The 15846-nt window shown below is 37.3% G+C and overlaps 1 protein-coding gene across 1 annotated transcript in view; it reads left to right on the top strand.

The window, feature by feature from the left end:
* Positions 1 to 15846, top strand: part of KCNK10 (potassium two pore domain channel subfamily K member 10) — a 56720-nt gene that overhangs the window by 29527 nt on the left and 11347 nt on the right. Inside the window, exons 4-5 of the mRNA XM_031593123.2 lie at positions 578 to 695; positions 3121 to 3281. Coding sequence (XP_031448983.2) covers positions 578 to 695; positions 3121 to 3281 — 279 coding nt within the window. The remainder of the gene's footprint in view (positions 1 to 577; positions 696 to 3120; positions 3282 to 15846) is intronic.

Here is a 15846-nt window from a genome sequence, read left to right as displayed (position 1 = left end):
ATTCTCCATCCTCATTCTCCATCCCTCAATCTCTGATTGCAAAGTTGCTTCATGATGTTTCCACAGTTATTTGTTCATTTTAAATGGCATATTTATATATAATTTTTACTTTAGTTAGCATAAAATATAAAAAAACCTTATCAATTATTAATTGCTTGGGAAATAAAATTTGTCTGACTAGCTTCAGTTGACCTCATGAACATTATTTGTATTTACCACCCTTCTTGCTGCTTCCAACCTCAGCTGTTCCCACTGGGGAATTTCTTCCTCTGACAGTTACTGCTGCAAGAACAATATTTATGGATCTCTTTTGGTTTTGGACTTCTGCTTCTCCGATGCTTTGTATCTTTTGTCATTTATCTATGTATTGTGTCTTTTTTCTATTTCAATATCTGTTTGGTTCAGTCATGTATTCAGATCTTGGGTACAGAGGATACTAATATACTTGGAGCAGGTATTAAAAAGTAAATCTAAGCAGTTCTCACGGCCCTAATAAATTATTTTTGGAGCCTATATTTATTTGCATAGGATGCTGTAAGGCACGCACAAGGCTGATTTGTTGTCTTTTTCTTTGCAGCATGCGATTGATGCAGATAATGCAGGAGTCAGTCCCATAGGAAATTCCTCTAACAACAGCAGTCACTGGGACCTTGGAAGTGCCTTTTTCTTTGCTGGAACAGTCATCACAACAATAGGTATGTTTCTGTTTATCTTTTAAAATATATAGTCAAGTTGAGAGCTGGATTACAAGTAAGCTTGTGGAAGGTAGATCACAAAGAAATGGCTAATCTGTATTTCAGTTCTCAGGAGGCATGCCTCTGTTGTGTCTCAAGGGCATTGGGCCTCTGGGTAAATAATCAGAAACTGTTTCCATAATTAGGGTGGAAAAGCAGTGCTGAACAGAAAACAAGTAATACTGATGTAGCTGAGGGTTTATTATGCTGTTCTTAATGTTAGGGCAGGTGAACTTAATTATCACTTGAAAGATCAAGTATCAGTACCAGGTGAAATAACCGTTATATGTTGTTGGGAATTTGAATTTTAAAATTAGAAGTTAACCCACCCATGAGTAACTCTATTCCATCAATTTTGATATATACTCTTAAATTTGATACAAAATTTCTTTTTTTGCACCACTACTTGTATCTGGAAATGTATCCACATAATTAATACATTATATCTTAAAATCCTTCCTTATTTCCATGCTGGTAATATGTTACTGGAAGGAGTGTCACAAATTGTAGATTATGCTAAAAAAAAAAAAAAATAAAAAATAAAAATCAAAAAACAAAACATTCTGGAATTTGTGGCCTTGAAATATTTTTACTTTTTTCTCTTTTATGTGAAGAATGTTCTAACAAGCTCCATTTACTTTTCTTGAACTCCTGATTTTAGTAAATTTGTTATTCAGGCCCTTGTCATTTGTCTCTCCTGTATATTGTGTCCAATGTATCTAGTGTCTTCATCTCTGAATGCTTACGTTAGGTGTGCTAGGGTTTCTGTCCTGTTTTCTGTGAAGGAGTTACTCAGAGATGAAGAAGCTGGATTTTCTTTTTTCTGGTCTGAAGAAAAATAAACTGATACCACTGGTGGCAAAGTTAATTTCCTGATAATCATATACTGGCTTTATAATTTTAAGCTTGATTTCAGTGCTGTCTTGGTTAGAAGTCAAGAGTTTAGAAACCACTGGAATTTTTTTATTTTTTTTTTGCTGTTTATTTGCATTGCTTTTAAGTATTCTTCTCAAATCATGAGAGTCTGATTTCTTCAAGTTCTTTGCATGGCTAATACAACAAAATAACCTGGTGCATTTGCGAGACTTGCTGTGTTGCCCAAACAGTAGAGTCCTGGTACCTTTAGATCAGTGGAGTCTTGTGCCTTTATTTTGTTGTCAGGATGAGGATGAAAGAGTGATTACATAAAGCATACTCCCTTGTGTGGTCCTCTATATGCTAAGCCACATTGTCATGTATTTTTAATGGCAGCATAAAACCAGGCGGTGGAGATAAAGAAAACATTTCTGAATCAAATGTTTATAAAACCCTCCCTAAATATTTGTTTACTCAGTAGACCCAAGTGGCAAGCTTTTAAATTACTCATTGAAATAAATGCCTCTTTATAGGCATAGTTTATATAAGCATATTCTTTGGCATCTGCTATTAAAATAACTTATTGAAAAGAACTTGGATGTTTGCCCATATCTGCTTTAAGTTCTCCATGAATGAGATTTTTATAGGCTGCATGAAGTCTACGTATTGTGTCTGGGCAAGAAAATGGTTTTATTTTATCCACTAGAGAGCTGCTGGTATCCCTGTTATGCAGACACTCAGTAGATTACTTGGTCATTCTCAGTCCACTGGCTAGTGAAGACTGTATTTTCTCAGACTTTTAGGAGAAATCTGGGATCTCGGATGCAGCTATGAAAAGGACTGTGGTTTGGAGTGTAGATAGTGTTGTAAGTCAGAATAGTCCTTTCTTCATCATGTGAGAGATGGATTTATCCAGTGCTAGTGTTACAGAATGCTGGTTATCACACTCATGTTGTCTCTGGATCACCTTCAGATCAAACCATCTCTGGTAGGACTGTACTATATATTCCTAATATTCTCATTCCTAAATACATTCTGCTATCTTTCTATGTGTAGCAAAATCTGAAAAATTCTTTCCTGTGTCTTTAAGAGGCAGTACAAATGTGTTTTCTTTCCACTCGTCAGAGTGGTGAGGGGAGAGGAAATTATGAGCTAACCACTGAAAATGAGCCTTGTTAGGTGAATCACGCTCCTGACAGGAAATAACTGACAGAGCCTGAGAGGAGCAGCAGTGCGCAGGCACCATGCCAGCACTGCGTGATCTTTGTGCCATGATAAGTCAAGCTAGATTAGTTAATCACAAAACAGCTTTAAATAGGGCCTGAATTTATAGAAGATATGGGTAACTGAGTATACAAATGAAGAACTAAATCTCTATGGGTAGCTTGGCTGGGAAGTGACATCATTCCATGGAAAATCTGTAAATAGAAATCACATGTGGAACAAAGGCATCTCTGCAGTAACAGCCCATTAGTTTTTCTAAAAAGTCCCATGTAATTTTGAAATTTCCAACAACTGTTTTTCTCTACAGGGTATGGAAACATTGCCCCAAGCACTGTTGGAGGCAAGATATTCTGCATCTTGTATGCCATCTTTGGCATTCCTCTGTTTGGCTTCTTGCTGGCTGGAATTGGAGACCAACTTGGAACAATCTTTGGGAAGAGTATCACAAGGGTGGAAAAGGTTTTCAGAGTAAGCTCTATCAGTTTTTACTTCTATTGTGTGACTTGCTTTTAATTGCGTTGCTTTTACCTGTAGTCCTTTTTACATGTTAGGCACCTTGAAGGATTTACATTCCAAGCTGAGAAGATGCTTAATCTCCTTAAAAGCCTTTGTAGTCAGTTGAAAGAAATAGACTTCTCTAGATGGTGATGCAGGAGTAGGCTCTGTATTTGCTTTCTGAGGGCCCATCATCTTTTCAATGACTGTAGGCTATCTCTGGAGAATATACTAAAATATCTTCTTTACAAGGACTAGTTTAAAACAGCCTTCCAAACCCTACAGGGTATTTTTGACAAGTATATCTTATCACTGAACATAGAGAGAAGTTAGTATGGTGGAAGAGGGATGCTGAGTAGGTCCTGGCTATATTATTACTAAAGCTTAAAGTGAAAAGCCCTGGCTTCCAAGTCAGGGTTACTGGAGTAAATATGAACTTGGAAAGAGAAATACCTGATTCATACATTTTCACTGCAAGAGGTCGATGTGCTGGAGTAGATCTTCTGGTACAAGAACAGGTATACTACCAGTATGTAGAATTGTTTTCATTGTGTTTACCCACTCTATGTACCTTATGTACATAGACTTCTGTGTAGATTTTCTAGATTTGAGTAGGTCGTATAATTTCCCTTCTTCTAGCTGGTACCATCTATATTTTGGATCTATATCACCAAGAGCAATTCTTTTGCAAGCTACAGACCTGGCAAATGATAATTTGCTAATTTGCCAATGGTTCACTTCAGGGATTCTCTCTTTGAAGCAGAACTTCTAGAAGTGACCTGTATGATGGTTCCTTTGGAGGCAGCATAACTGGAGGTAAGTCTTTCCTGGGATGGAGAAGATGAAAAGCTGTCCAAACTGGTTAGCATAATAGGCATTTATTTCTGAAACATTCCCACAGATGAGAGCAAATTACTTGTAGCTGTATTTTAAAGGAAATAATTGAGTATTAAACTGGAGTATGAGCAATTTCCCTTTTAGTTAAGTTATTATGAAGTGTCCCAGACTAGCCATAAGGAGTGTCTCTCAGACTAAATGTGGAAAAAGGTGGCTGGTTGATTATGGGTGAGTAAGCATTTACATGCCTGACTGAACACTTGAAAATGGCCTACATTTTTATGAACTAAAAATAAGGTTATGGAAAGGTGACTCAGGCTGGCGGGTTCTGCAAAAACAAAAGTAGCCAAGATCACGACTTTCTTTTCAGGCTAGTTTCTTCTTACTGTACCTACTTCACCTGAAAGGAATCTCGGAATCTCTTCCAGACTGCTTCTGCTCCCCCAAAAGTACAGTAGTTATAATGTGAGTCAGAAAATCTTTGATTAATTCTCAACTGTACTACTGGCTTTCTAGGTGGCTTGGATAAAACCTTTAAATTGTCAGCATGATAGTTTACAAATAAAAATAACACATGTCCTATTTGAAGTATTTTGAGATTCCTAGATGAATGCTGATACTAATATTTAATGCAGAATATTGCTCTTCAGCACATAATGGGAGTTCTTTTGGTATTCAAAGTATTCCTTTCTTTCCTTGATTTAATGCAGTTGCTTGTTTTTTATAATCATCCAAACTATTCCTTTTCCTCCTTGCTATTTTGAGAGCTTCCAAAGCAATGTATATATCCCCAAGATATGTTCACTCCTTTAACTTTGTTTCTCATAGATGCATAATATATACTTTATTATTAGCTATATAATCATTGTAATGATAGTATGTATATAAATTATTAATATGTTTTGTTTACATAATTGGAAACCATAAATGTTTGAAACTAATCAGACAATCCAGAAGTGAAGCAACCATTCTTGATTTAATTATGAGCAGTGAACAAAACTTAGCTCTACATGTAGTTTTTGTTTCAGTTATTCAATGTGTAAGTCTTGATTCTTACTTTGTCTCCATGAGAAACTCAAATTCAGCATATTTGTGGGGGTAAAGCAACCCGCTACAACTGTTAGAGAGGACACAAAAATTTGCAGAATATTTATAATGAGACTGAAAGGTACAAATGTAGGCTAAGAAGACACTAGAAGAGCTAAGAAAATATTGAGTGGTGTGCCTCACAAACTTTTTGGAGGCTCACTGAGTGCGTATCATTATCTATTGATATTATATACTGCATTTCTAAAAGTTTTTGAGAAGTTTTCTAATCAAAGGCTATAAGAAAATCAAGCTGTGGTGAGGAAAGAGAGAAGATCTCACACATCAGTAACTGTCTGAAGGAGAAATGGAGATTAGGAGTAGAGCATCGGTGTGAATCAGTTGGAGTCCTGTTGGAATCTTACAGTTTTGACAGGAACGGTCTGGAGTGACTCAGACAAGAAGATGAATCTACGGATGACAGAGTCTGCAAATTGCATCTCTAGATATTTCAAAATAGCTAAAATGAAAGGTGCAAAATGATGATAAAATGATAAATGAAATCTAGTATTAGCAATACAAAATAATGCTGAGTTCTTTAGTTCGAGGAAAGAAATTCTAATATATTTAGTCAGAGATGACAATTGTATTTCACTACTCCTAGAGGGACGTGGGATTACTGTGGTTGGTTCTTTGAAGATAACTCTGCAAAACCTAGTGGTAGTTAAAAAGTGTAACAGTGTTAGCAAAGGGGCTCAGAATCAGATGGAAAAGATCCTTCTGTCACTGCACAAATCTATGGTGCAATTGCACCATGAGCCCCCCATTCAGTTCTAATAACCCAATTTCTAAAACAATTAAGAGAAATTAAAAACAATACTCCAGTCTGCAGCTGCAGGCCTTGTAGTTCATTCTCTAAGGCTGCATTCACTACCTACCCACATTACTTGCCTTCTAATGGGTTCTTGCCTCTCTAGAAGATCATGGGCAATTTGGAACAGTCCAGCTCGTACATTTGAGGAAGGAACTTCATAAGGTCTTATCAAATAAGCACTACACCCACAGTGTTAAGAGAATATTTCAGCACAGGAGCTGGACACATGCCACTGCACGTTTTGATGATAAAAGTAATGTTGCCACTATTTCAGTGGGTGGATAACCAGAAAAATAACTGTTAAGTTCTCTGTGATTAAGGAGGGTTGGAAGTACTTCACTGCAAAACAGTGCTTTGGGAAAACAGGAACTTTCACGTATCTTTTTAGGAAAGGGATGCACTGGACTACAAGGAGGAACCCTGAACATCACACATTGGCTAATTTATGCTCTCTCTCCTATTGTAATAATGCTGCTTCATAAAATTAAATAAGCATCAACCAGGTCACAGACATAAATCAAATTGTCCCCCACACAGACTCTCCCTATTCAGCTACTGATTACTCTGACATAGGAGTTGGAAATGATGATCTTTGTGGGTCCTTTCCAACTTGAGGTATTCTATGATTCTAAGATTCTACATCCCATCTTCAATAACCTGGACAGAAACTATTTACAAATCTGTTCTCACATCGATACAAATGTGATGGTCCAAGACATGTATGTACAGTGTCATTGAATGCACTACATATTCATGAATTATTCAATATCTGGGCTCAGTGATGAGCTGTGTTCCAAGCTCATCTGAGAAAATCAAGTAAAAACTCAACATTTAATTGAAAAATTGATATTTTTTGTAATCATTTTCAGCTAGCAATGACACTATAGAAATTAAATATACATTGAAAGGTGGCATAAAGCCATAAAAATAGTGCTGTTACTTGCATATGGGAGGAATCTTATGAATGACTAGAGGCTGTTTCTATAATAAAGAGCAGAACAAACACCATTCTTTTAGATTGTTCTAAACACACAGAGGTTGAAAGCATCTAAAGATAGAAAGGATAGCGCTCCAGAGTACACAGCTACAGAATGCACTGTCATTATCACAAGTTAAATATAGGCTGGATTCAGATAGTCTTTGTTCAGACTTTGTAACAAGTCTTTATGTTCTAACTGGAAGTAGATCAGATGACCATAACTCAACAGATCTTCCCTCAGTTTGCAGTTTGGTACAGATGCGGACGTTGAATGTGGGCACATCATGCTTCTGAGAGCACTTCAGGATTTTCTAGCATGTAAGGTGAAACTGCTGGGAGCATTTCCTAGGTCTGATGACTCCTTTCACTGCTCTAGCTTACTGCAGTGGTGCTGAGGACAAGCCAGGCAGTACAGCAGGTAGGGCATTGATCGCCATACAGGAATGTGAGCAAGCAGTCAGAAACATGGTTGGTGGCAAGACTTCTCCACTGAAGCTTGTGCATCTAGAAAGCACAGTACTTTGTGCAGAAATACAGTGTGTCTGCAAACAAACCGTAATTCACTGAATGAGAATTATCAGAACAGTACATCTGATGCCTGTCTTTCCAGTGTTAAACTTAAAGAACTTATCTGCCTGTTGACCTCTTGAGAAATTATGTCCTCTAGATACGAAAGACCTATAAGTGTTATGGAAATTACATGCACTTCTCCCCTCCCCCCCCAAAAAACAAACCAGCAATGGGCTTTATCTGAACCTTGAAAAAGATAAAGGAAAAAAGGAGGAGTGTAACTGGTCCAGTTGCTGGTCCAATGAAGCTGGTTCAAAGAGATTTCCTTAACCGTTTCTCCACCGGGTTAATGCCATAACTCAGAACCCCCATCTGCTTCCTGCAAGGCATCTACCATTCTGTACTCTGTATCTTGCAGACCCATACCAGCGTTAGTTCTTATTTTTTTAGCAGATATGTTAAGCTTTTAGATGATACTGTTCTCAAAGCCTGAAATTGAAATTCAGATCACAGCTTAGGCAAAAAAGGAAATCATTCTGGATTTGCAATTGTTTTTATTATGTTCAACATTTGGCATATAGTTAATAGATAAATGTATTGTAAACTTAGTGACGTCACCTAGCAAGAGCCTATACGCAGTTGTGAATATATGATGTTGAAAAGTTTGTGCTCTGACTTTGTTAATAAAATCTGACACCTTCATTTCTGAGCATATAAGGTTATATCAAGCTGATGGAAAAGTTTGTTCTCTACTTCCTGACATCTAATCAAATTATACCAGAAATCAGCAAAATCTCTTTTAAGTTCTATTTCACTTCCTTACTAGCCAACGTCAATGTGTTACTACAGTAGCTGCTAAAACTTCACTGAGGCTATAAACATCCTATCTTAGGGTTTTTTGTTTTTTTTTTTTGTTTTTTTTTTTGTTGTTGTTGTTGTTTTTTAAAAATAGAGTTATTTACTGTTACTTTCTGTAAGGTAAAAAGCTGTGTTTTTAATATTTTAATTCTATTTTATTTTTATCACACTCAAGAGCTTTCACAGAAGAATGAGCTAGAGCAATGATCAATCTGCCATCTGCTGGTATTCTGTCTCTGGACAGAGCTGTCAGGAGAGAATATGAAATTCAAACCAGTGGTGCATGTACACAGTACTATTCCAAGATGATTCAAGACTTATGAGCAGAAATTCCAGTGTTCAGAATTTAGTCTAACAGTTTCCTGGGTCATTTCCAGCAAAACGAAATGTCTGATGAATATAAAAATTCTGCCACCAGAAAGGAGTGCTTTGCTTTTATAATTTAATAAGAAATTCTTATTGTTGCAATAAAGACAGTGGATCTAATTACATTCTACTATAGGTTATTACCACTTTGAGAACATAGAAGCCAGCCAGGAACAGGACTTCTATATTAAGATTGTGTAGAAACAGTCATTTATAAACATTATTTTTAAATGGACAGGAAAATACATAGGCAGAGGAAATGTGATTGTAGCAAATGACAAGTTGATGTGAGATAGAAGGTTTTGGAGGGAAGAAACCAACTGGAAATTAAAAGAGAAGTGAGGCTGAGAAGTTGAAAGAAGTGGTTAAGAATGACAGAAATTAAATGAAGCTGACATTAAAATGTTTTTAGAAGAATGGGGAGGTAGAACCAAACAGCCATTCACAGAAGAAATTTTCCCCCATAATTTCAGGTGTATTTCGATTTATTCACCTGTCTCTGCTCTACTCATCTTCCTGATCCTCCACACCTGGAACTGCTGTTAAGTTCTTCCTTGCAATTATTTTCCATGGGATATGTGATGGGCAGGAAGTAGAAAGGAGGCACAATTGCACGATTTCCTCAGAATAGACTTCCCTCATCATAATCCTGCAACCAATATGGTCATAACAAGGAATGAGTGCTAAGGCTACTTTACTTTCTTCACCACTTCACATCCTCAGTCCCTGTTACGGGCTCCTATAATGTGTTGACCTTGCTGGATGTTGATACACAAGACAGATAGGGCCTTGCTGTTTCAGGTGGGTGAGTTGTACGTGAATCTTGCCTTAAGCTGACTGGCCTTGCAGCCATCGTAGGCAAACATTACAGATGTAGGAATGAAGACCCTGAAAACTACTACTGCAAGGCACGTATCTAGTACAGCAATGTAGAAAGTGTGTGATAGACTTACAGTTAATTCCCTTTCACTGACAAGAATAATATTTCTTATGAAGTTGCTAAGTCAGCTGCAGAATAACTTTGAGGAAAAGATGATGCAAATTCTGCTGTCACTCACAAGATCACCTTGTTACTGAAGGACCAAAAGTGATTTAGTCTTGGAGAGAAACATTACACAGCGTGAGCTGACTTAAAGCTGTTTTCATTTGATTTTTGCAATTTTATGCCTCTCTCATTGCTTGGGAACTTGGTTCTTTGAACCTGCTACTGTTTTGCTCCAGATGTAGCAAAATAACTTGCTCAGGAAAAAATTAATCTGTCTGGTGAGAGCTTGTACACATGAAAAGATTTGTTGTACAGTGCTGATTTACAAATTCAGAGTAGTAGAAACAGCAAATGCATGTGAAGTCTCAGTTCATTATCTATTCTTCTGCCTGTAACTCCTGAAGTGTCAGGCTGAGAGTTACAGTTTCATGAACAATGTGAAAGGGATACTTGTACATTAAAATTACATTGGTTTATATATGTACATACTTATGTATGCTTTATTTCAACTACATGAGCACTTGAATGTACATTTCAAACCTGAGTATTCTGAAATTTAGGAGTGATTTAAACCAAAACCTAGATGCAGATCAAAATTTTTTAGTTATCACTAAATTTATGGATATATGCATGGTCAGATACTAGCAAAAAAGGTCTGCTGGTAATGAGTTGTCCTTCATAATTCTCAAGAAGTGTATTTATCTAAAAGTGGACTTTAAAACATAAGAATAATGAAAAACTAGACATACGCTACTGCTTGGCAACAACACATCTGTAATGCCTTATAAAACTGGCGAGTTCTTTACTTCATTTTCAGTTCCTCTATTTGAGATCTGAAGATGTTTTTGTATATTAGCTAATGAAAGAAGTGAAATTAAGGAATGTAGGTACTGTAAGAATCCAGAACTTGCAGTGTCTGTATAGGCTGTATGCAAAGAGCATAGCAGAAAGAGCAACTTGGAAGAGCAATTTAGAACAGCTAGAATCATGAGCAAGATGCACCAGACTTAGCAAATGCTGTGCTTCTATTTATTTTAGCCTATCTTCCTCATTGAACTTTATTTAGACCAAAAATAACTATCTTTAAGAACAGTCGGTATTGAGGAGTTACTCTTCTGAATCTTTTGTCTGTAAAAATTTAAGACTGATGTTCTGTCTTCAGAGAAATGAGATCTCAGCACAATGACTTTTTCAGCCTATGAAATTTCAAACAGTCTGTCTTCCGCCACAATAGAATTGATTGTGAGCTACTTTTGATAGATGTACTCCTCAGTCCTCACTTTTGAAAAGGAGTTTCACTGAGCAGAAAACAATAGAACACAGTGTGGAAATGTGATTTGGTCCTTTTAATAAATAGTCTGACAACTGTTAAAAGTAAAAATACATGAAGCCCTCCTGAAATCCAGGGCTTAGTTTTCTAGATAAGTGCTCTAGTTTGGAAAACTCTGAGTGCATTGATTTCTAGTTCATCAGTAATTTATTTGCTAGTCTCTTTACAGAAGTATTCCTTTCTGCTTGGACTCCTTCAATGTTCTTTCAAAAAACAGTTGTTCTAACTGCTTTTCTTGGCTGTAAAGCAATCCAGACCCAGGTCCATCTGGGCACTTTACTGTAATATGCCTAGCAATGGCAAAAGTGTGACCACTGACTCTTGCAGTGTTGAAGTGGAGGATGAAATGCAGCAGTGGTAAATTTACGATGCCTGTCTCTGAAATACTTTGAGAAGGTACAGGCCACATCTTCTTTTCTGCTTCCAGCCGGGACTTTAATTATGGTTATGAAAAGGAACAGGAAGTTTTTTTTTTTTTTTTGGTCTGCTTTAGTAGTCCTCATGCTACAGTGCTTAATACAGGATAGAGCTAAATGATAACCCTGTGGATGAACTAAATGAGCAATGGTGCAGGCTGTGACTTCACTACATGCAATGATGCCACCAGAGATAAATTTTTCTATGAATCCTATTTAAAGTTCAACCACTGCCTTGCGGTAGAAATTTTAATATACCGTTGTCACTCTTAGATTCAAATACTCTGCTGCATTTAAGCTACAGGAAAGTATATTTGCTACACAGTGCTGAGACTATATGTTTGGAAAAAAAATTCATGACAAAATCAGTGGATCCTAGTAATGGAGTATCTGTTTTTGGCGTTTTATCTCTATATATTGGATATTTAATTCAGTTAGCAATGCTTACAGCTTATCTGCTTCAGGGAAAATATCCTAAATGCAGCAAATCTTTTGTAGGTTTGTTTTTACTCCAAGCCCTTTGTAGCCAAACATCAGTTCAGTGTCTAAAGCTTACCTGGCTGTGAAGCACGTCTTTCTTTAATCCGAGAAGTCAACAAACACTTTCAAATTGGCTTCCAATTTAAGGGTTAATATTTTCCTGAAGAGTTAGACACAGACCTTGACATCTCTGTAAGTCCTTTTAGACCTGTCCACCTTTTGCACTTCTACACAGAGCCTGAATTCCAAATTTCTTCATAAGGAAAGGTGATAGATAAACGGTCCTTCTTTATCACAGAATTACAGAACTGTAGTACTGGAAGGAATCTCTAGAGATCATTGAGTCCAACCCAGTGGAACCACTATTCTGGAGGATAAGGTTACACATGCCTGCCTCCTACTGAAATTAGTATTAGTCATGTAACTTTTAATTTCAGTGGAGATCACTGGAAGTAAACCTCTTTAAATGCAAGCAGATCTTTCCCATGAAAAAAAACATTGCTTTGTGTATTCTGTCTTCACCTTTGAGGATTATCAAGCTATCACATTAACCACTCCAATGCATTTTACATATGCATATATTTCCAGAGCTTATACACATACACATGTCATTGTGGCAACAAGAAATGTTTTGAGCTGTGAAGCGAAGTATTTGATGCATCCCTCGCTCTATGCCAGCTCTTTTCTTTCCACAGTGTTTCCTGCTTTCCTTTTAACTTTGGATATGAACTGTTAGCACATAGCAATGGCAGCTCCTGCAAAATGTTGAAGAAAACTGGTAGAGACAGGGAGAAAGTTGTAACATGTAGACAATATTCTGAATACTCAGTAGTATGAAGAACAGAAAACGTAACAGCAAAAAATCAAAGCCCAAGCAGAGCTAACAAAAGAAATATAAACTATCTCCACCCTGCAAAGTGGAGAAAATTCTAACACTAATATCAAATTTCTGTTTCTTGCTAAGTCTTTGAAATTGGCCACATCATGCTGTAAACTAGGTCTCTCACTGATCTAGATACAGTAAGTGTTTGTCTCGGTACATTTCATAGTTAGATTCTGAGCATATACTAATAAATTTAGCCTTGCTGCAATGTGGCACTTTTCTTTGCTCTATCGTAACTGCATTTTAATTTTGCCCTGAATTGCAGAATTGCATGGCTGAAAAAGAAGAAAGCATTGACTCAGCACTTCTCAAAATCAGGGTTACCAGAACTAGCAAGTTAAAATTCTTTCAGGTAAAGGGAACTGATGCAGAACAACCATTATTAACTCATTCTGCACTCTCTGGAAGCAGGGAATGTAGCTATAATTCAAAAAGGAGCACAAGGATGGAGGAAAGAAGCAGCATCTTCCAAATCTGGCATTTGAATGCATCCTTTGAATTTCTTTAAGTCTGTGTCATGAGCCTCTGTTGCACTCTGCCTGCTCCAGTGTCTGAGAATAATATATGCAGAATGGATCCTTCTTATTCCACATTTATTTTTTTCTGGGCCTGTATACAGATCAGCCAGAACAGAAGTTTGAGCTTATTATTGTTATTTTTGTTTCCTCAGTAGCATGACGAGCATCTCGATGAAATTAGTTGATGCATATCAGAAAACCCTAACTATGCTTTCTTGTGAGAGAAAGAAGATAGAAAAGAGATATACTGAGCCTAGAGAATTTCCATAGCATTGTTTCTGTATTTTCATAACACAATATCAGTACTTACATTATGACTGCAGCAAGATCCATGCTTAACAGTTTACAAAAATAACATTTGAGAAAGCTGCTACCCTGTGAAAAGCTTGCTGCGTATTCCATCTGGGTCTAGACAAACACCCTGCAGAAGTGTTGTTTTATGGAAAAAAACAGCTATGTAAAAAATAAATTCTTCTTTATCCTGACCTGTGTCCTGTATGTGTTCAGGATTGTCTCTACCAAGTTTAGTAACAAATGCGAGTGCTTATAGCTTTTAATATCCATTTCTCCTATGGTACTTGCTATACCTAAGAAACAGGGGATGGATTTTGCATCTTCTTTTGATACAATAGCAATGTGCTTTGTAAAATACAATAATTGAAATAGCACTGAGGCACCAAGAGAGCTCATTAGGTGAGGGGGGAAGCTTGTCTATTGGAATGGCTCAAACCACCATTCTTAACTCATGGAAGTGTCTGAAATGTCATATATATATTTTGGATATGTTGTTTGGGATTCTACTTCTAGGCTTTCAAAGAGATTTTCCTTCTTCATTGATACTGTGAGTTTGCCCTGGCTGCTTGCACAGATGCTTGCTCCCTCCCTCCTGGTGGAGAAAATAGGAAAACAAGAGAGAGAAAATTTGTATGTTAAAATAAACACAGGAAAATCACCATGTATTGTTGCATGCAAAAAGTACTTGACTTGAGGAATTTAAATTAATTTAATGACAATTAGCATAAATATTTTGTTACTAAGGGTATTCGGAAACACAAAAAGATAAGCATTTGAAACGTCTTTCATCCCTCTTCCCCAGGCTCACTCAACTTCACTCCATTTCCCTCATTTCACATGTATCTCCTCCACACATATTATTATCACAGGTCATACACAGTCCTTCCTTTATGTCAGCATGCAGTGCAGGAGGGCAGGGTCAGTGCACAGTGTCTTATCTCTGCTGCTTTTTCTGTCTCACTCTTTTCCTCTGCTCCAGTGCTGATCTTCCATGGGCTGCAGTTGTTCCACAGAAGTACCTGCTCTGCGATGGAGCACCTCCCACTTCTCAACCTTGTTCCCTCATTCACTCCTCTGTTTCCTCCTCCTGTCCCTTTATGGCATTTCTGTCCTTCTTTAAGAATTTATTTCCCAGAGGTGCCACCATCTTGGCTGCTGGGTCTGGTCCTGGATTGCAGTGGCACAGTTGGATCCAGCTGCATCCTACATGAAGCAGCCCTGGCCTCTCCTTACCTCTGGTACCAAAACATTGCCACTTACACCCAAAACAGCTGAGTGGGGATTTCAAGTGCCAGCCTGTATGGGATTTATGAGGCTTGTCATGTTGGCAGTGTCCTGAGAGGACCATTCATTAGGTGTCCTCAAGATCAGTGATACTGACAGAACTGATTACATTAAGGTAAAATCAGAAAAGAAGACAGCCAGCTTTACTTGCTAGACTGTTGTGGAAATGTTTATCCCCCCCAAGATTTTTTCCAGCCTCAACCAAAGCATTTGAAAGCAATCTTTTCTGCTCTAAGAAGCAAAGCAAAGGAAGACAACCATTAGGTTGTAGAAAAAAATGCACTCATCATCATTTGTTAAATCAAAAAAGTGCAAAGCTCTATAGCTTAGTGATTAAAATAGGAGGAAGAGTATATTGATTATAACATGTTTGATGGAGAGTAGCCTTGAAGAAAAGGATTAGAGAGTGTTGGTTGATGAGAAACTCAACATGACCCATGATTGCCTGATGCTGTTCCAATCTTTGTGTTGAGATGGGCAGAGCACCTTACTAAGATGTGTGCCAGGTGATGGATCAGGGCTGGCTTACATTTAACTGATCAAAAAGGCAAGCACTGTGAACCTATGACTATCGGCAGCATCTGAACTAGCTTGCCAAAAATGTTTTTGCTATGGACATAGTTAGGCCTTCCTCTGTGGCAGAAGAAAAGATAGGACTGATATATGCGATATTCTGTTTTATGTTTTGAATACAAAGACTTGCTTTTCTTTTGTTAAAATATTTTGATCTGGAGGAAATGATTTAGAAGACAAGCTGCTTAATTAGTGTGCAGGAAGAGAGAATTTGTTCCAAGAATATTTGGCAGCATGGGAGAGGGCATAAAGTTAGCAATAGGCAAAGGGGACAAAAGAAGTGTTAAAAAAAATGTGTTTTCTTTGGAGGAATGATCCAAAATGC

This window comes from Phasianus colchicus, chromosome 5 (genome assembly GCF_987193195.1).
Source record: "Phasianus colchicus chromosome 5, bPhaCol1.hap1.1, whole genome shotgun sequence".
Classification (NCBI taxonomy): Eukaryota; Metazoa; Chordata; class Aves; order Galliformes; family Phasianidae; genus Phasianus; species Phasianus colchicus.
Note: the sequence above shows the minus strand (reverse complement) of the source record. Positions and strands in the feature narration are given on the sequence as shown.